The 22,117-nt window shown below is 36.0% G+C and overlaps 2 protein-coding genes across 2 annotated transcripts; both read right to left on the bottom strand.

Annotated features, from left to right (window-relative positions):
• Positions 1-4,062: 4,062 nt before the first annotated feature.
• LOC133800668 (exosome complex component RRP41-like) lies at positions 4,063-7,198 on the bottom strand. Its single transcript, XM_062238701.1, has 8 exons — positions 7,011-7,198; positions 6,787-6,926; positions 6,478-6,556; positions 6,272-6,374; positions 6,060-6,180; positions 5,122-5,210; positions 4,583-4,732; positions 4,063-4,356 (listed from the first exon to the last, which is right to left on the bottom strand). The coding sequence occupies exons 2-8, from the start codon at positions 6,911-6,913 to the stop codon at positions 4,267-4,269; spliced, it is 759 nt and encodes a 252-aa protein (XP_062094685.1). The 5' UTR covers positions 6,914-6,926; positions 7,011-7,198; the 3' UTR covers positions 4,063-4,266.
• An 8,706-nt stretch (positions 7,199-15,904) lies between these two features.
• Positions 15,905-17,989, bottom strand: LOC133801154 (amino acid transporter AVT1J-like). Its single transcript, XM_062239310.1, has 3 exons — positions 17,712-17,989; positions 16,858-17,474; positions 15,905-16,666 (listed from the first exon to the last, which is right to left on the bottom strand). The coding sequence occupies exons 1-3, from the start codon at positions 17,914-17,916 to the stop codon at positions 16,145-16,147; spliced, it is 1,344 nt and encodes a 447-aa protein (XP_062095294.1). The 5' UTR covers positions 17,917-17,989; the 3' UTR covers positions 15,905-16,144.
• Between the last annotated feature and the right edge of the window lie 4,128 nt (positions 17,990-22,117).

Genomic DNA, 22,117 nt, shown 5'->3' with positions numbered 1-22,117 from the left:
TTTTGCAAATTGGAGATTTCACTAATTTCTCCGTAATGTATTATTAATCTTGTGTTTTCTTCGTTCAATATTTTTCCCCATGACATCTAATAGGAAAATGCTTCTATTTGAGTTGAAATGGAGGCTTAAACCCACATTTGAAAAAAATTCGACTTTTCAATGACCATTTTTCGCAAGTTTTTCCCTTATATTTGTACATCTCTCAGTAATTTTCTTTTATCACCATCTACACACCTCGAAATTTTACGACATTTTATACATAGAATCCAAAGACATAGGGTTACAAATTTTATTCCCATTACCATTTCAGATTACTTAGTATTCACTTTCAAAATATTGCCCGAATTCATATTATAGAAATCAAATTTTTCTGAAAGGGCTACCCCTTTGGCAAATTGAAGATTTCACTAATGCAGATAGTATGACAAAGATAGATAACAAATTATGGCACATCAGAAGAGAAGTAAGGAAAATCACAAAAGTCTAATACCCGAGCTACTACTACTTGTCGCTACACTACTGACTCTACTAGTCCTACACTCACTCTCTGGCACGAAGAAGTCTGGCCCTAGATTTGGAGTATACGTAAAATTGCCGTCCCCATCAAATAAGTGACAGGAAATTAGCAAGCTATTTAAAAGCAAAATAACAGTACCATTTTCGTCTGCAGACTCATCCAAGTCTATGACAGACTCTGTTGCCTTTTGTTTCCCCTTCCCTTGGGGGGCAGAAGACCTTTTTGTTGAGAAGGCGCTAGTCGGTTCCCTGATCGTAACCCCAGTCGGCCTCCTTCGAGGAGGGGACGCTGGGGGTTGCTGCTCGGGATGCCCCTCGGCAGTGGCGTCAACTACCGCGGGTTCCCTCATTTCCTGATGAGGGGTCAGGAGGCTAGACAGCCTTAAGTTTTCGTCAATTGCCAGAGACTTAACGCTTTTTTCAGCATCAGTCATCCTAGCCAGTGCGTTGGACCTTAACACCATGTCTGGTGTTGGGTTTGGGCGTAGCCATGGTCCTGAAAGGCACAAGATACTTTAGAGAAGTACAAAGAAGTTTGCTAAGTAAAAGTAGTGACCAATGGAAAAGGACATTTACCTCCTCGAGCGAAGGCCAAGTTGTTTGTAGTCATGTTGGTCGTGAGGAAATACTGCTGATTGTATTTCCCCACGTTGGAGATATGGGTAGGGTCACTCAGGAATGTGCGGTTTGTTTCCTGGTGACGAAAATGAAAAAAGCCCGTCCCGTATTGTTAGGGTTGGACTTGAGGTCAAAAAGGAAGTTGACCTCGTGAGGAGTAGGCTCTGGCCATTTTTTGAGTTTGTAAAGGATATAGAGTGCAGCGAGCATTCTATATCTATTTGGAGTAATTTGAAAGGGGGCAACACCGAAGTAGTTTGCCACCCCCTGATAGAACGGATGTAGAGGAAGGGTAGCCCCCGCCTCTATGTGGTATCTTGACCAAGCGCTGAAGGCTCCCCCAGGCAAGTTAGCCCTCTTGTCAGCAGCGGGGATTGTAAGGGTCACCCCAGTAAGGGGATACTTTCTGACGTAATTAGCCAGCATTCTGGGGGTCACCTGTCTGAGGGGACAGAGATACCACTCGACATCAGGAAGGTTTGAATGCCGAGGGCGAGCCCTGACCTGAATGCGAGGGTCCGGGGCAATGTTTTCTCAACCGCTGGTTGAGGGAACCCTAGCCTGCGAATCAGGCTGGGCAGGAGGATTTGGATTGTTTTCAGGGTTTGGTTTCTTTTTGCCAGGAGATTTAGAACGGGCCATTTTAGGTGGTGATGTTTGAGGTCTGGAAGAAGAGAGTCTTGAGAATGGGATCTCGTGAACACGCTGAGCCGGCTGTTCTTCACCTTCAAGCAGTTATGTAAGAAGATCGTCTTCGATAGGCCGCTCACCTCCCCACAAATCTGGCATTAAAATCCGCGGACAGAAAAATGGGGAGGTGAGGATGGAGAGTCTAGAAAGTTGATTAGAATAACGTTGGTCGTGTATAAAAGTCAAACTTTTATACAACAGCATTCTAACAAAAGACTAAATTTTTTCACACGAACAGTTTGAAAAACAGATCAAAAAGTGAAAGCAAAAAGTTTTTTGAAAAAGCTTTTTCAACTCCTTTAAGGGCGGGAAAAACTTAGTTTTTCAACTAGCATAAAAATCAAATTTTTACTTCGGTTTTTCGTCCTAAACTTATGATCTCGACTATCGAACTAACTCGTAACTCCTGGATGGCAAAGAAACGTCAACCTATCTAGCATCACCCGATAAATCCCCTACTTTCATGCATCTCAAACCAAGAACACAGACAACGCCAAAACTTAACACTTAACTCAAAACGGCATGCGTGGTGAAAATAAAGAGTAGAAAGGTTCTGAAACTTACCAAAGCAAAGATCGTGGGGGTTTGAAGGAATCTCGAGCGTAGACGAATGGACGGCTCATTCTTGAAACGCTGAAAGCTGATCTTTAGAGAAAGTGAAGGTTCTGATTTAGGGTTTCTTGAAAGAGAAATAACTTGCGTAAAAAGAAAAAGAAGGCTCTGAGAAGGCTATATATATTTTGTCTATGGCATGAAAGAAGAAGTAATCATCATTTTCCTCTTTTCGAAGCGTGGGGAAGGGTGATAGCCGTCAATAGGTTACTTGGGAACTGAAAAACCGTGATTAGACAAGGGTAGGTCACTTTTTCCAAGAATGCACGAACTACTCTGACAGATCTGGTGGGGTAAACGAAGAGTCGTTTTCCTTAAATTTTATTTATTGTTGGTCATAATAAATAAACTTGGGGGGCAAATGTTATCCAAAAAACAGGCACGGGTGATGTGACACCTAGCAGAGTTCTGTTCGACCATCGACCAGTAAGATCCTCCTGACGTAGTGTTTGAGGTTTCCTTACGACCAGCATGGTCGTACACTCTGTATATTTCAAGATGATCTTGGGGAAATCATAGTCAATTCCGAGATTATCTCCGATGATTCCTGATTATCCGATTAATTAGGAGAGAATAACTGTAACAAATTCATGTAATCCTCCTTGAGCCTATAAATAGAGAAAGATAGCTCAAGGAATGGACTTTTGGCTTTTGGCTTTTGGTTAATTGAAGTTATACACTTGCGAGAGAATTAGAGCTATTATATTACGATTGTATTGTTTATTCCTCTGAGGTTGGTGAAACTCATTGAACCCTAGTTCTTTGATCACTCCTTTGAGACCTCATATCAATAATAGCTTAAGTGGACGTAGGCCATTACCAGTTCTTGGGGCCGAACCACTATAATTCATTGTGTCCTTTACTGTTTTTGTCATTATATCCATTCCAACACTTCTATCCACATCAAGCGTTTTGACTCCGTGTCAATTGACCAAAACGAGGGTCAACACATGAAAAAATAAATGTAAGTCAGTGCCTACCTATATTATATAGCCTATTCATATGTTTGAACCCTTAGTTAATAAATCCAAAAATAATAATAATCAAGTCGTATATATAAATATATACATTATCAGATAATAGTTGATGTCAAATAACTATATATAAATATAATATGCATGTACATATATAAATATGGTACGTGTAGTAGTGTATCTTGAGTTATATCAATATATATGTATAATTAAATGCTTAATAAAACCAATCTCCCATTTTAAGCCTAGACAGTTGAAGTCATCGACAGCGAGACTTTTAATTAGTGGTAATTAAATGCTAACTTTGAAAGTTGAAAATGAGAAAAAAATTGATTTGCGTCGTTCTCAAACATATTATAATAAAAAGAGTGATGATTAGGACGCATAAATTGCACACACAACACAATGATGTATAATTAATTTCAAACCCAGACCAGACCTATTCTTCCTCTGTATGGCTTGGCTTCAGTACCCAGTGACAAAAACTTGTTCAGTGAGTTCATCATATCATATGCCAAAAACTTGGGACACTAAATAATATTGATCACCCGAGTAACAGAGCTATTGAGCTACTTCAGAAGCAATCAATAAATAGGATGCTTATGATGAATACAAAAATTTTCCTTTTCATGATAAAGAAAATCGAGAACAATTAACTCAAATCACCAATATATTGTTCTTCTTCATAGACAGAAAAGTATTGCTCATCCTCATCAGCTACAAGCCAAAAAATATCTTATATACAGCCAATATTACATGTGATAATTCTGTACTAAAACACCACCTTCAGACTTGCAATTTAATGGAGTTGCATAGAAACCAAAATAACAATCTGTAATGAAATATAATTTCTGTGCTATTCATTGGAAGCGGATGCAGCTTCTTTCAAGCATGATCTCATAATCTTCGCAAGCTTTGAGCAAGCATCCAGGCATAGCTGCATTCCCTGCATCGCAAACTAGTGTTAATATCGTAGATAAAACCATTCAATTTTGTGGCGTTGGGCAATGGTTCTAATGCAGATCCTCATGCCATGATTAAAATGCATTTGTATGAATGAACATTAAGGCATAGATTGTTCTCAACGTTGACCATTGAATTCAAGTGCAAAGGAAGACTTGCTAGTTCCATCTCTAATCGAAAAAACAAGAATGTGACAGAAGTTGCCATACCTCATTAACTTTTGGGGTTGACCATTCCCCTGTTATAGTTAGCTGAGTGACCTCGTATCGCGTGGGCATACACGTTATCATTAAGCTTCCATCTTGGGAGCTTTCCTCTTCCAAAACTGGGTCAATTATGAGGTTCTTTCCGAGGCAAAACTATGCTCCGAGAACACAAAACAAAAAAGTGCAATAAATCAGTCAGCTAAATGGACAAATATACTAGCAAACTAAAGCATGAGGACAAAACTAACTTCTTTTCCTCAAAATTGGGTTAAAAGATGAGCAATATTTGCTGGCAAGCCAAGATTGCAAAACATGAAAAATGATCACCAATCACATAAATTTGACTTTCTTATAACAACACATTTATAAAAACCTCATTTCTCTTACAGGTTATGTATGCAAGCCACCCTTTTGAAAAGATGGCTTGGACTAAAACAAGATACAGATGGCTTGAGAATGCCCAAAGAGGGTGATATGATATCTTTTATGAACACTTAATAGGAAATAGAAAGTAAGGAAAAAACACCGAGCAAGATACTTACCACTGAAACTGAAGTTACAAGGTCATACATCATTATCCCTGCATCTGCTAGAGCTACACTAGCGCATGAAATCACAACAGGCAAATCACCTACAACCAAAAAAGGATAAATCCAATGAGCATGCTAATGACCTTGCTTTCTTGTATACTGAACAGGAGCTAAATTCTGACACGGAAAGACCAAATTGCACAAGAACATAATAAATGAATCTTTACATTTCTTGCTCTTCTTATAGTACTGCAAGAACCCATTTTTTCTATGATTGCAAATAGACATTAAATTTTTTTGTTAATATATAATCTCATCTAAGCATATATGCTTATTCAAACAAAAAGTAAGATTCCTATATCCCAGACATCCTTCACATGTCGGCCAATTCCTATATCCCAGCTAACACTCAGCACAATGTGGCTCATCAAAACCATAACTTACAAGTGCAACAAAAAGAATCTTCGGTGCACAAGTAAAAATTCAAATCATGTATCAATAAGACATTATAAATAAACTATCACAGGTACTTAGTAATTGTACTTTATGAAAACTAAAATGTGAGAAAGGAGGCATCATACTGTGCCTAAGTACAACATGAGTTTGGATTCTGCTTCAAAATCAGTGGAAAGTAAATAAACTCTGATAAAGGGAAAAAGAAAAAATCCAACTCTATCAAACTCTTTTGAATACACAAATTAGGTCTGGTCTAACCTGAAGCCCTCAATTTCTTCTAATTTAAGATATCATAAAAGCTATCTAAGACAAGGAACTTATAATTTAGGAAATCAGACTTGTTTTGCAAAAATGTCAACACTGAACAATAAAAATGATACAAAACACAAACTTATGATCGTGTGAAGTCCCCACTGCCCTCTCTACAATTTTACTATGTTTCTAACGAAACAAGGAGCACAAATCTGTGTGTATAAGAAAAATAATGAACTTACTGCCACCCGATTCCAACACCAATGCAAAGACGTCGACAGTTGTCTTAGGGAAAGTTTCCAAAATGATAGCACCTTCCAAAGCCTTATGAAGCATTGAAGAAAACTCCTTGTTGTCTGATCCCTAACATATGAGAGCTCAAATATTCAATGCATATTATCAATTAAGGCTAGAGAAAGGTATTGTAAGAGTCAAAACGTGATAGCTCTAATACCTGTCCACGGACTGGGGTGGCAAAAGTTGTATAGCTCACATTACAGTTCAACCTTCCAATATCACTGTACATCATTGCCTTCTTACTCTCTCTTGGCCCAAATCTAAAGTGAGAATACACAAGATTAAAAATAGTTATGTCTTTGTTGAATGCTAAAGCCTAAAACAACACATCAATATATAATCACATGTAGATAGATAACTCACACAGACACAATGACTTTTGTATTCCCAAACTCTGCATAAGCAGATCCTGCAGCAGAAGTTACAGCCCCAGTCCTAAAAACTGCCAAAATATAACATTAATTTACTTCATGAAATGACATGATATCATTGGTAAGTGACAGTAACCAAAAGGAAATAATGAGTTTGTAGAGATCCTCTTCCAAATGAAACATAAGAGTTGTAAGGATACTATAGTGAGGCAAATCAGAAAGCATAAAAAAAAGACCAAACCTTAGGAAAGCACCAACCAAGAGAACAATAAAAAGTCATTTTTAGAATAGAATAGCTTACAGGCAAGTCTACATTGTTGGAAACCTCGGCCATCGGGTCGGACCCAATCGACGTCGTCGATTTTGGAAATGGGAGGTTTCTTTTTGTGGGTTGTCGAAGACGGAGAGTATGTAGTTGTTCCAGCCATTCGGTGCAGTTTTCTTGCATAAACACATGTATCATTATACATACATGTATATTATATATTATTATATATAAGAAAAATATAAATATAAAAGCATTACTGAGGTGCAGACTGGCGCCGAGAGTGGAAGAATGAGTGGCGTTGTCGGAATCAATTGAAGAAAGTACGGCGGCGCCTCCTTGCTTGTGGGCGGTGGTTGAGGGTTAGGAATGGTACTCAGTGAAGGAAGGTGGTCTGGAGAGACTAACGGCTGAGTTAGTGAAAGTAACAATAAGTGACTTCAGTCGCAAAAATGCCTAAAAAACAAACATGAAATCTTAAAATAATTACAAAAATATGCAATAGTAAATACAGAGTTTTTTTTTTAAAACAAACTTTATAAATTTATAATATATGATACACCAGCCCAGCTAGCCAGCCCAATTGCTCTGGACCCGAAATGTGAATGGGCCACAACCCAAGGAACAATAGAGGAGCAGCCCAACCAAGAGGTTACCAGCATTGAAGAAGGAATCAAGGATGTTGAACGCAGCAAAGGGAGAGCACGCGTGAAGCCAAGGTGGATGAGGGATTACGTGATGTTCTTGGAGCGTTGAGAGGAGAGAGAGAGAGAAGTAACCGATTCGGTTAGAGGAGAGATAATTGTAGTAAGAGTATAAATAGTTAATTGTAAACAATGGGATTTAAGAAGTTGATTAATGAAATAGCTTTGTGCTGTTGGAGACTAGCTCTGTCTCGAAGAGAGCCGTGTATTACTGGTGCTTTCATTGTTTTGCCTAACCATGAAGAACGATGAAATTGCAGCTCTTCTGCAAGCATTGGACCTCAAATGGGAGCAACGGTCGGAATCCAATTTCAAACTTCTTCTGGAGCAACACATCGCGAAAACAGAGGAGAAGTTCGCTCAGGTATCTCACTCTTCTTCTCCAAGCTCTGGTCCGGAGGGGAGTACTGGTCAGGAATCCGAGCGTGTGGGGGGACGCCGTTCGGACACTGAAACAGATACCAGAGAGGTGAGTTCGATTCTTAAAACTTTGCGAGTTAAGATACCTCGGTTTGATGGTTCGGGTGTGGATGATTGGGTCTATAAGATCAACAAGTTTTTTGATCTCCATCGTGTGGAACCTGCGATGCGGTTATCTGTGGTCGCCTTTCACTTGGATGGGGCACCATCAACCTGGTTTCAGTGGATGGAAAAGGGAGGATCGTTTGTCGACTGGGAGGCCTTTGTTCGAGCATTACAGCTGCGTTTTGGAACTTCTATTTACGATGACCCCTTGGGTCGAATTTCCAAACTAACTCAGACTGGTAGAGTGTCGGATTACCGTGCGGAGTTTGAATCACTTATGCCAAGGATTACAGGAGTCCAAGAATCTATGTTTCTGAATTTTTTTATTTGGGGACTAAAGTTGGAGATTCGGCGGGAGCTCTTGATGGCCAAACCACTTGATCTGGCTGATGCTATGGCTAAGGCTCAATTGTTTGAGGATCGACATGATGATTTGACGGGTCGGGGACGTGTTGATTTCGGCCGCTCGGGGTGGTCACAACGCACGGGAGCAACATTCCGCGAACCAGTAGTTGCCTCACCATCACCGGGAAAACACAACCCAGTTTCCACAGGCGGCATTTCCTCGAAATCCAGTAGCCCAGGTAATCAACAATTGCCCATCAAACGACTCTCCCCTGCTGAGATTAAGGATCGTAGAGATAGAGGACTTTGCTTCACTTGTGACGAGAAATTCAATTTCGGGCATAAATGTAAAAATCGAATGCTCATTTTGTGTGGACAAGAAGAAGATGACTGCGAGATAGATATGGAGGCTGAATTGCAGGAGATAGAAGAGATAACTGAGGAAGAAGTGAATCCTCAACTCCCTTTCGAATTCAATGAACCCGAGGATCTTCCGTATTATGGCAAAACACGGTTCCGAAGTATTGGAGGTCCTTATTGACATAGGCAGCAACAACAACTTCATTCAGGAGGCCTTGGTAGCTAAGTTGAACCTGCCTTGTGAGGATACTAAACGGTTTCGGGTGTATATGGGTAACGGGAACTTTTTACTGTGTTCCAAAGTTTGTAAGGGAGCTGAGTTAATTCTCCAAGGGCATCGTTTTGAGGTTGATTTGTTTGTGTTGCCCATTTGCGGACTGGATGTAGTCTTGGGGATGCAATGGTTACAAACGCTAGGACCATGTATACATGATCACAAGGCGCTGACAATGGAATTCTCTTGGCAGGGAAAGATAGTGAAGTTGGCTGGCTCAACCGATACTTCCCCACAACGACTCTCTTACACGCAGTTTCACGCTTTGCTACGGGACGGCGAGGTTCAAGATGTGTATAAGGTGGCCCCATTGTCAGAGAAACCGACTTGTGGGGGTGAGGAATTGGCAGAATTGGAGACTCACTTTCCAGTACAAGGAAAGGGATTACTCAGTGAGTTTTCAGAGGTCTTTGCCGAGCCAACACAGCTGCCTCCTTATCGAGGAATCGATCATCGAATTTTCTTACAACCCGGTTCAAAACCAGTCAACGTGAGGCCCTATCGTTACCCATATTTTCAAAAGGACATAATAGAAAAACTCGTCAAGGAAATGAGTGATTTGGGGTTTATTAGGCCAAGCACTAGTCCTTACTCGTCCCCGGTATTGTTGGTTAAGAAAAAAGACGGATCATGGCGATTTTGCATAGACTACCGAGCACTTAATGAGATTACAGTCAAAGACAGATTTCCCATACCAACAATAGATGAATTGCTCGATGAATTGGGAGCTGCATAAATTTTCTCAAAACTGGATCTTAGAGCTGGGTACCACCAGATTCGAATGAATCGCAACGACATCCACAAGACCGCCTTTCGTACCCACGAAGGCCACTATGAGTTCATTGTCATGCCCTTCGGCCTCACAAATGCCCCCTCAACAGTTCAGGCAGCGATGAACCAGTTGTTCAGACCTCACCTTCGGCACTTTGTTATTGTTTTTTTTGACGACATACTGGTTTACAGTAACTCGGTTCAGGAGCATGTTGACCACCTTCGATCGGTGCTGCAGTTGTTAAAAGATCACAATTATTTCGTCAAAGGCAGTAAGTGTCAATTCTTTCAGACAACTATTGAATATCTGGGGCATTTGGTATCATCACGAGGTGTGAGAGCCGATCCGGCCAAGATCACAGCCACGGTAGAATGGCCGGTACCGAGGACAGTTAAGCAACTGAGGGGATTTCTTGGGCTCACAGGGTACTACCGCAGATTTGTCGCACAATACGCCGCCATTGCCGCCCCCCTCACGGAGCTGTTAAAGAAAGACAACTTCAAATGGACAACCGAAGCTGCTATGGCCTTTGATACTCTTAAGTCGAAGATGACAGAGACACCCGTTTTACGGCTTCCAGACTTTTCCAAGGATTTTATCATTGAGACCGATGCATCAAATGTCGGAATTGGCGGAGTATTGATGCAAGAAGGACATCCAGTCGCGTTTTTCAGTAAGAAGTTGGGACCACGATTCACAGGGGCTTCAGCGTACAGTCGGGAAATGAGGGCCATTGTTGAGGCGGTGACTAAATGGAGACAATACCTATTGGGTCGGCATTTCACCATCCGCACGGATCATAAAAGCTTGAGGGAGCTGCTTACACAAGTGATTCAAACCCCCGAGCAGCAGCAATTCCTCTGTAAATTGTTGGGTTTTCAGTTCTCTATTGAGTATAAGGCAGGTAGCACGAACTCAGCGGCAGACGCCTTGTCTCGAAGGCACGAAGTGGGACAGTCAACCGTTTACATGGAAATAAGTTCGGGCTGTTTCGACTTTCTGGATACACTGAAACAGGAAAATATAATTTGCCCAGATTTGAGGAGGTTACACGACCAGTGGGACAAGGGCGAATTGGAGAGGAGATTGTACACCATACGTGACGGAATACTATATTTCAGACACAAATTCTTCATAAGCGCACACTCCAGTTTGAAACCTCAATTACTACAAGAATTTCAGGCATCTTTGAGTGGAGGGCACGCGGGTGTCGAAAGAACATACCGACGACTGGGAGCAAATTTTTACTGGGTGGGCATGCGTAAGGAGGTACGTCAATTTGTTCAAGCTTGTTTTGTTTGCCAGACGGTGAAGTATTCCCCAGCTGCCCCATACGGACTACTACAACCACTAGAGCTGCCCGAGCGAGTCTGGGAGGATTTGGCAATGGACTTCATTGTTGGGCTGCCAAATTCCAACGGGGTCACAAACATTCTGGTTGTCATTGATCGTCTGTCGAAATACGCTCATTTCGGCGCCTTGCCTAACCACTATACAGCCACGAGAGTTGCAGAACTCTTCACAAATATGGTGATTCGTTTACATGGACTACCTCGCACAATTGTTTCAGATCGGGATCCAATTTTTACAAGTGCCTTTTGGCAGAAGTTATTTGAGTTGATGGGCACTAAACTCAAAATGAGCTCCGCATATCACCCGCAAACGGATGGGCAAACGGAGGTCACTAACCGTTACTTAGAACAGTATCTTAGAGCCTTCACAGCGGAGAATCCCAAGAAGTGGAGTCGGTTTCTGTCATGGGCAGAATATCACTACAATACTAGTTTCCATTCATCAATTGGCATGACACCTTTCCAAGCAGTTTACGGTCGCCTGCCTCCAACGATTCCGGCTTATACACGGGGAGCGACGTCCATCCAAGCGGTAGAGGAAGACCTCCTTTCACGAGATGACATCCTCCAGCAGCTGTGCATTAATTTGCAGCAAGCCCAAAATCGCATGAAACAGAAAGCTGATAGGAAAAGAACTGATATTGAGTTTAACATAGGGGATTTAGTGCTTGTCAAGTTGCAGCCATATCGGCAGACTACAGTTGCTCACCGCTTGAATTCGAAGTTGTGCCGCAGGTATTTTGGACCATTTGAAGTAATTGGCAAAGCAGGTCCAGTAGCATACACGCTCAAACTACCAGCGAGTAGTCGCATTCACCCAACATTCCACGTTTCACTGCTCAAACCATACATTGGAGACACACCTCAGCGATACTTTCCTTTACCAGAATTGAGCGTGGCAAACCACCCCCTAATGACTCCCTCGGCAATCTTGGCTACTAGAACTATAAGGATGAATGACAAGGAGGTCCAGCAGGTCTTGGTGCAGTGGACTGTGAGCTCACTTGAAGACGCCACTTGGGAAGACTTCTCCAAATTCGTGAAGCTATACAATCTGACCAACCTTGAGGACAAGGTTGTTTTCGGAGAAGGGGACAGTGATACACCAGCCCAACTAGCCAGCCCAATTGCTTTGGACTCGAACTGTGAATGAGCCACAACCCAAGGAACAATAGAGGAGCAGCCCAACCAAGAGGTTACCAGCATTGAAGAAGGAATCAAGGATGTTGAACGCAGCAAAGGGAGAGCACGCGTGAAGCCAAGGTGGATGAGGGACTACGTGATGTTCTTGGAGCGTTGAGAGGAGAGAGAGAGAGAGAAGTAACCGATTCGGTTAGAGGAGAGATAATTGTAATAAGAGTATAAATAGTTAATTGTAAACAATGGGATTTAAGAAGTTGATTAATGAAATAGCTTTTGTGCTGTTGGAGACTAGCTCTGTCGAAGAGAGCCGTGTATTAATATATGTATTAATATATTACAATTTTGTATACAATATATACATACTAAATAGGAAATTATTACAACTGGTTACCTGTATTTTAATAATTTTTGTAAACTTATTTTATTGCCTTCCTTAGATTGATTTTAGTTCTGAAAGTCACTATTTTATAGATAAATAGTCAATTCAATAAATAGCAAGATATTTTAGGAATGTTGTCATGGTGAGTGGTTTAAGGGAATTGAAATATTTAATTTAATTATCTTATATGTATTATATATGATAATAATTTACTAGATTTGATTATATTATTTTTTTCAAAATCATATCCTAATTAAGTTACCCTATCTAAGGTCAATAATTTCCTTTTACAATTCTTTTATTCTTTTTTTTTTTTCCCAAACTTGCTAACTACTTAGGATTTTGTGGACCAAGATCCAGGATTGATAGGCAATCTCCTGGTGGAGCGGTTAGTTGGAGCTCACGTCGTTGAACTAATTTCAGAACTAAAATCCAACTAATAATATATGTACTTCAGGTTCATGCATTCTCTGTTTGTGATGACCCAGACTACTTCTATGACTTTGTGCAAGGCCCAATTGATGGCCTTGAAGCTCATGGGGTTGCCTCGCGTGATATTGTTACCATACAAAATGTGAGTAGTCTATATATACTACTACTGGACTCGATTAGAACTAAATGTTGGTTACCAAACAAAGATTTTCTATGAAACTAAACATGAATGTGTTTAATTATGCTTCTGAATATATATGAGATGATTTTCAATAAGTCCAAGCAACGCTTCAACTTCTCCATAACTGGTTTGTCATCATATAAGCTTCCCTTGTAATTGTATGAACCTTCACCAAAAAGATTTATCTTGAAAGATAGTTCATTCTCTAATTGTGATGCCAGACAACTACATGCTTTGACTTTGCATGGATACTTGATTCTTGGCCAAAAATATAGCGCTTTGACTATCACACAACAACCGAACATATAGGTTCTTGCCGAAAACCGAGTTCCCCAACCAAAGCTGCTTTTAACCACAAAGCTTCTTTTGCTGCTTCCATGTACTCCACTACTACTTCTGTAGTAGACAAAGCAAGCACAAACTTATAACAATCAATAGCCATAAACAAATGTGCCTACTGCATTCCAATGCTCATTTGTTGGATCCACCGAGTATCTGCTGACCACACTAACTATTTGAGAAATATCTCACTAATCTTCCAATATAACACTTATAAGAGATAATAGTTCTAATGGTTTGAACTTTCTACAATTTTAGGCACCTCTTTAGACTTTCAAAAGCAATGACTGGCTATCCATTTTCCTTCAATTGTTGGCTACCAAACTAATCGTGAATGTTTTTATAGTGTGTCATATTGCAACATCTATCATCCATAACTTTTTATACTTGAATAAACACTAAAGCTAGCTCAATGATTGACTCTTCAATTGCATTGCTTGGATGATCTTATCTAATAGTATTTGGTAATCTATGAAAACTTTGCTGTTGTCATTAGTTACATCTATTGACATGTAAAATGTGATTAGGAATTTTAAGAATCTGTGTAGAACTCATGAAAGCTGAGATTGAGAATTATATGTTAAATTATTTGCTGAACTTGGATCTCATTGGTTAGACAGGTGTTCAAATTAATTGTTGATATTTGCTTGGCGACAAGGCCGCACAATTGAGGTTTGATCCAGAATTCATAATTTTTTTTCTTTCTTTCTTAACAGTATCTTTTCCTTGTTGTGATTTTGATGTATATATATATATATATATTTGTTTATATATGAGGTGGGATAGAATCAGTAGTCAGGACCATCACAAGCCACTGCAAATAATAAAAAGAACAAGAATAAAAAGGCACCAACTATATATTACACATTGTAAGCTCTAAACATTAGAATGCTCATTTCAATAACATATTCGCTGTGTATTTGTATTTGGTGTTAGATTCACTATTATATGATTTTATTTTTGCTTGAAAAGGAGGACACATTCACAAATTTCTCAAGTGATCCGTGAATACAAGAAAACTGGTTACCGAGTACCAATTGCTGTCTTGGTAAGCTCTTTGCTTTCTCCTATTATTTAATCAACTTCTTAGATAAATCAACTTCATAGAAGTACTTTGCTTATAAATGCTTAATATTTTTATGCACACCTTTCCATACACATGGCAAACCAAAAACATATTGCCTAAATCTACGCTTGGCTTGTTGTGGAGAAAAAAATAATGAAAGAGCTACTAAAATTAAATTGTGTTGAACATTTGCTTGATCATCAAATGGTTATTATTTGTATACATGTACTCTCAGTATCTTGAGTAAAACAATATAACAAATTACGTCCAAGTATTTCCATTGATATTTTAAATAAATTATGGTAGCTGAAGTAGTTTTTATCTATATGGCATAAGCAAAAATTTATAATTTCATTTTCCTACTAACATGTGAAGTTGTTGTTTCAAAATTAAAATACGAATTCAATATCTTTTGGAAGATGTTCAATATAATATTTTAAATTCCTTTTACTGCGAGAATCAAAGTGAGGGATCAATGGATCATGTTCTCAAAACTTATTTACTCATACAAAACACTATATATACATGAGCACAGAAAGTTATTATATGCATACAAGATTTTACCGGAGAGAGATATCTATTCTTTCCAAGATTATGTTATTAAAACTTCTTGCACTTGTTTTCAGCAATATGGAGGATGTTTCCTGTGATGCTGGTAGTGTGGATATTGGTGAAGAAGCTTTGCATAGTAAGTTACTAGATACTGAAACTGATTCTGCTTTCAAGTTATTACTTTTATGATTCTTACACATAGTACTCTCTACCTTATAAAGAATTGAAGGTGGAACTGATGAGAGACATTTGCCAAGCTAATGCCTTGGTGTACCAACCTTTGTATGAAGTGACACAGGTATTGTTTCATGGATTTGAAGCACTATTAACTGCTGTAAAATGTATATATATCATTAAACGATGCAAATATTGTATAATAGGGCGTCCTAAGTTGGATTGACCACAAGAAAGAAAGATACATTGGAAAAGCATGAATTTCAACATTATTTCACCTGGTTAGTTGTAGATTTTCAACCATCATTAGTTCGGCTCTATAAATTAGGAGTATATACAGTCAATTCATGATACTATTGTTTGATTTTATTTATTATTAGAACTGATCATGGGCATTCCCTTGCTGAGGTAGTATTGTTTTTAAACAAACCATTTAGTCTTTTTTTAAATATTCTATATGAAACTGGTATGTAGTCTTTAATTATGTTGAAGCTCATGAACCATTTGCTCTTCAAGCTGTAAAACACAATTATTGTAGGATAATATAATTATTGTACTAATATAGCACACTTTCTTGATAGTCTGAAAAGACGATACACGTTCGTACGCGAGGCCCAACGGTGTGGAAGCCCAAAAAATGGAGTCATATCTCTTGGGCCGAAGAAGCCACACAACCACAGACTAAAGTAAACCCATGTTTAATTCTCTCACTTTTTCTTAGTACAACACATTAGATAGGATAGAATGCAGAACAAAATAAAACACTCGAAGCAAAAAGAAAAAATACACTGGTATGTTATGATTGAAGCTTCCTTATTATGTCTAGCAGAGCGGTGTAAGTTCCACATATAGCAACTGCAATACCCATCATCATTATACTCAATAAAACTACAGTTTCATATCCAAATCTTCGGTAATTACCAGATATTTTGAAGTAGCATAAACATGGGAATGTAATGGCGGTTGTGACACTGACCAAGGCACCGACCAGTGACATTAGTAATGCAAAGAAGGGTACCGTGAGAGCTACCACAACGTTAGTTATTAAGATGGTGGTACCTATTATCATACCAGAGAATTTGTGGCTGAGATAATTTGGTAAGCAACGTTTGACTTCATCCACAATGGGTGTCACATTTATGGCATATTTGGCTATGGGAGTGATCAAGGTGGTGTATGTGGCCACTTTTGAGCTCACATTCTTTGTTGGCAGGCTCAATGTGATCTCTGATTGGATATCTGTCCCGTACATCAGGTATCCTAGTACTGCCACTGCAGCATATGTAAATGTGCATAGAAAGAAGCACAAACCCAGTACCTGCATCACAAATATGCATTAGAATAATAGAACAGTATGTTAAAACTTTTCAAACAATGTGTTTCAAGTGTGTATAAAAAACAAAACATACACATACAATAAATTATTACTATTAATATATATAAAAATAGATTTATCACTTGTGTACACGTTGAAAACATATTTAGACCATATATATATATATGACTTACATTGGAAAACTGATTTTTGTTTCTGATGTTGGTGTAAAGGCCGGGGAAGACTGGATGGGCAGAATAACAGAAGGCATACAAGCTAACAGCAGTAGGAAGTCCCTGCCAGTTAAGAATAGATGTATTTTGGAGATGAAACCCAATACCATCAAAGGCAGCAGCCCAAACTATGGACAAAAAGATGACCAAAGAGGCTATAACCCCACTTGCCGAGACATAAGAAAGAAGGCTCAAGTCATCAAACAAAACCGAGGGTAATATAACTAGAGCAACGATCAGAATGAAACAATGTTGGCCATCGAGTGTTAATCCTCCTGAAATGTCAAGCCTAACTTGAGGAAATAGGTTATTTAAGTTATCACCACCAAGGATTAGAAAACCAGTTGCCACTAAGTACTGCTCTGAGTACAAGAGAATGGCAGCCACTGTTCTTCCCTTGTTCCCAAAAGCACGATAGCCTATATCAGAATAAGTTGTAATGTTTATGGAATCTAGCTCCAAACTCCTCTTTATAAGTATGCCTGAGTAAAATGCCGCACTAGCTATAACAAAGAGAAGTATCAAGCTTAGCCATCCTCCTGAGGCTAGTGCGTATGGGATTGAAAGTAATCCAGCTCCTGTAGTCGACAACACCAATTACGTTAAGACCAATCATTTTACGACCATATCTATTAATCATTTTGACATTATTATTAGATCTTTCTAGATTTTCCGATTCATTCGATTCGAGTATGGTCATGATATTTACTTGTTTTCTAATATATATATATATATATATATATATATATATGTATACTCGATGTGTCACGCTTCTGTATGAAAATTTTGAATTTCACTTGTGATAAGAATAGAACCTGATAAAGCATTTAAACAATTGAAGCAGGTTTTGACGAAAGATGAATTCGTTTTCTGGCAACCATGATTATGATTAATATTAGATTCAATTTCTTCTTCACTTCTTCCTATCCCATCATCATGTTGCTTCTCACCAACCAGAAGTGGGACGCCATGAGCGATAGAAGTGTCGTCGGTTTCAAAGGTAGATCGTGTTCTTGCCATGGCAGCTGGTGGTGGAGATGACCGGTTGATGAGTTGAGAAGGAGCCGATTGAGACGCGAGGACAGAGGTACTCGAAAAAGAAAGAAAGAAGCTAGGGTTGGTATGTTCAAAACTCTGATACCATATTGAACCTACGGGTCTAAGAAAACCAAAACAGAAAAATGCACTTGATCTGAATATCCAGAAGAAAAAAGAAATATGTTGTTATTTTTGATGCAACTAAGATGGCCTATATATAGGAAAATTTCAGGGAATTGATGACTCCTCTATTCTTATTCTTACACACTTCACGTGTCTTCACGAATTCTTGTGCCCTTGAAATGTCACACTAGATATACCTATTACCTATTACTCAAACAAAGCTATATATATATATATATCTATATTTGGATGACCTAATAACAAGTCTTGGAAGAGAGAAAGAGAAGAGTTGTTACATGTAGGAATTTTGGTGTGACATTTCAATGGCACAAAAATACAAACATGTAAAGTGTGTAAGAATAAGAATAAAGGAGTCATCAATTGCATTATATTAGCTGTCCATTTTTTATGGCAAAAACCATTATATCTATACTATATATGCATTTAGAATAGAAAACCGAATGTGGTAATTAAGTTTCATTTATACATATTTTCAAAAAAGAATATATAAAATGGTTTCCTAATTTATGCAGGAAAGGAAACTCACTGGCTGGCAAATCCAATCAATTTTAAATGTTTCCAAATAAATATTTAGTAATTATATTAATGTAAATTTAAAGATTATAAAATATTATTATTATAATAATATTTAATACAAAATTATATATTTAATAATTATATTAATATTATAAAATATCACTATTATAATAATATATAATACATAATCTTAATTTTTATTAAAAAAATTATCATTTATATTTAAAAATAAAACATTTTATTTTTTTTATATTTAATCTAACTTATATATATTCATATAATAACAATAAACATTATAACTACATTGTATCGTGTGTGCAGAGTATATGGTTGTCTCGAACTCTATAAAAAAGTTTAATATCATTTCTCTTCTATTAGGAATAAACAAAATTATTCTCCAATTATTAAAATGTGCTTTAAATAAATATCATGATTATTATGTATATTAATATGGTAATTTGTTATCTAAAAACTTATCATATTATTTAAAATAAAAAATTATAGATAATATTTTGGTTTAATTTTTGTTTAATATGTTTATATCATTATTTAATATATATAATATTATTTCTTTATTTAAAAATTATATAATAATCATAATACATAATAAAAATAATTAATCAATTTTTTAAATAAAGCAAAGCAAGGCCCAAAATTATATGGTATTAATATATAGTAGTGCACAACTAAAAGAAATAGCCCAATTTTAACTTAATAATTTTTTTATTTGTGACTGAGGAAGCGCAAATGTCAAACTCCATCTCGTTCCTCATTTATTTTTTCTAACAGTACAAAGTTTTGGCTAATAATCAAGTGTGGTGGGCTGCAGAAGGAGAATCATATACCGCGTAGCAACTTCATTTGATTGCAAATCTTAATTATTGGATTTATATCACACCTTACCTTCAAGACCCGAAACTTTGGCCACTAATTTGTTATATTATTTTTTTAGTTTTCAAATTAGAAATGGAAATTTTCACTTCATAATCATATGAGGAATAAAAATCTTCCGGCTCAAAACTCTCTGTTCCTTTTCTTTTTCTGTCTCTCTAATTACTCTTTTCCGTTACTTTTAGAATCCTTAATTTATAAATCTATTCTTTTGTCAAATATTATGACAATATTTGTTCCTCTCGGTCAAATATCATTCAGTTAACAATCACCTCTCTGTCCCTCTTTTTATTATGCTTTCAGAAGATTGAGAGCACACTCTCCTAAACTAGAAAAAATATCAGGAATATTGAATTTCTTTCTGCAAAGAATGAATCACATTCAATAATATCACATGCAGCAATATCCAAGCCTGCAATAGAGAAAAGATTTATGGTGAGCATTCCTCCAATTTATGCCATTCATTTAAACAATTATATTATATATTATTTTATTTTATTGTACAAGAATAATGATTAGGACTTATAATATTTATTTTATATTATATACAAATTTACCCGATAACAAAGGTGATTTTTTTATAATATTTTTTTTATTTATATTGATTTGATGAGCTATTGATTGTTTTATATAGAATTTGTTAATTTTAATTTTAATCTTTTGACATATTATAGATTCATAGTTACTTAATATCTATTGTTGGTACTATAAAATAAGAGAAATTGATGAGTAATGGCTGTTTGTCAAAAAAAAAAAATAATAAGAGAAATTATCTGAATAACAATTGCTTAAGAAATAGAATTGATATTTTTACCTTTGTGGTTTAGCTTAATATTTTATTTCATAGAAGAAAAATTGTTACTATTAATTTCTAAATTTATATTTTTGTTAATGTTGATGACAGATATGAACAATAATATTATAGAAGATTTTCTCTCGCATCGAAGATTATAATTTAAGAATAATGAAGAAAATCATTGCATGGATACATGCAATATTTTGATATTTTTCTCAAAATATTGCATGGATACATGAAAAATTAGACAGCTAATATATTGCTATTGATGACTATCTAATATTTTATTTTGAAACTCTTGGTCTTTAAGACTAAGTTTAATAGTTTTATTAATATTTATAAATTTTCTTTTTAATATTCTTATAATATAATAGATCTTATTTTGTATAAGAGTTTGAGATTTATTTATCTCACAATCTTTACTAGAAATATGACAAGTATGACAGTTATTAGAAGAATCTTTACTATTGTTGTCAAGTAAGCAATATTTTTTAATTATATTATTTGTATCTGTTTTCATAAATTAATTTTATATTATTAAAAATTAATAAAAACCAGACTTCTTTTCTTTTTAAAAATTATAAACTTGAAAATTGTAATAACGTTGTGAGTTTGGTACCACTTTAATATATAAAATAAATATGATATCAGAGTATTCTATATATATATATATAAGTTAAATGTATATAATAACTTTATATTATATAGTTAGAAATAATATATATTATATATATAATATGTATTATATAGTTAAAAATGTCAAATATAGTAGACTTATAATAAATGTTATGTTATAATATTATACCTTATAATGTTATGTTATACCTTATATATATCAAAGGTTATATAGTTAGAAATATCAAATATAGTAGATTTATAATAAATGTTATGTTATAATGTTATACCTTATATATATATCAAAGGTTAGTATATATATAAAATAATATATATTATATAGTTACAAAAGTCAAATATAGTAAGTTTGTAATAATTGTTAGTAGATGAATCAAATATTAATATATATAGAATATATATATAATTTAAATATGTATATAATAACATATTTTATATAGTTAGAAATGTCAAATATAGTAGATTATAATAAATGTTATGTTATAATGTTAGTAGATGAATACGTTGTATATATTAGATGTTAGTTATTGTTGGCTAATAATCAGTAATGTTTATGACTGTCTCATTTCTACTTTTGAGAATGTCACTTTTAATATTTTCTAATAAAGTTATTTGACTAGATATAAATTTATAGTTAATATTATATTCTTCGTTTAATAACTGGATACGATGTTTATCAAAAGCGTTTATTATATTTTGTGATAAATTATCAAACTAATTATCTAAACTTTCTTTTAGTTCATTTATTAATATATCTATATTATTACTATCTATAATGAGTTGACAGAGTTTATTTGTATATTTTTCTTTGTCTCTAGGTACGTTCATAGATTCCTGGTATTTTTAGTTTAAAATAATTTCTTATATATAATTTATAATTGATTATAAAAATAATTGTTCTTATAGATAAGAAAAAGACTTGGATTTTGAGAATAAAATTTATATTCATATGATAGTAAAGTGTAGATGATACATTTTTACCGAAACTACAATTCTCCTGAAAAATCTTCTTATCATGTAAATTTACTTATCATGTAAATTTATTATTTTCTCATATAAAAAGTGACGCATCTATGCATATTCAAATCTAGGGTGAACTTCAACACAACTTTTAACAAGCCTATCAATGGCATAAACAAGTTTAATGAAGCAATGCTTAGATCTTATTATATGCAATAACCAATGCTTTCATCATTTTGAAAT

Source organism: Humulus lupulus, chromosome 9, assembly GCF_963169125.1.
Source record: "Humulus lupulus chromosome 9, drHumLupu1.1, whole genome shotgun sequence".
NCBI classification, from domain to species: domain Eukaryota; kingdom Viridiplantae; phylum Streptophyta; class Magnoliopsida; order Rosales; family Cannabaceae; genus Humulus; species Humulus lupulus.
The sequence above is the reverse complement of the archived record's forward strand: the minus strand, read 5'-3'. Positions and strand labels throughout refer to the sequence as shown.

Excerpts from the sequence above, each read along its gene's own strand:
- LOC133800668 (XM_062238701.1), bottom strand. The coding sequence starts at position 6,913 with ATGGCTGGAACAACTACATACTCTCCGTCTTCGACAACCCACAAAAAG. Across the intron at positions 6,375-6,477 it reads ACAAAAGTCATTGTGTCTGT|ATTTGGGCCAAGAGAGAGTA; the intron begins GTGAGTTATCTA and ends TTCTCACTTTAG. Across the intron at positions 4,733-5,121 it reads TTGTAACTTCAGTTTCAGTG|TTTTGCCTCGGAAAGAACCT; the intron begins GTAAGTATCTTG and ends CTCGGAGCATAG.
- LOC133801154 (XM_062239310.1), bottom strand. The coding sequence starts at position 17,916 with ATGGCAAGAACACGATCTACCTTTGAAACCGACGACACTTCTATCGCT. Across the intron at positions 17,475-17,711 it reads TTGTTTAAATGCTTTATCAG|GAGCTGGATTACTTTCAATC; the intron begins GTTCTATTCTTA and ends TGTCGACTACAG. Across the intron at positions 16,667-16,857 it reads ACAAAAATCAGTTTTCCAAT|GTACTGGGTTTGTGCTTCTT; the intron begins GTAAGTCATATA and ends TTTGTGATGCAG.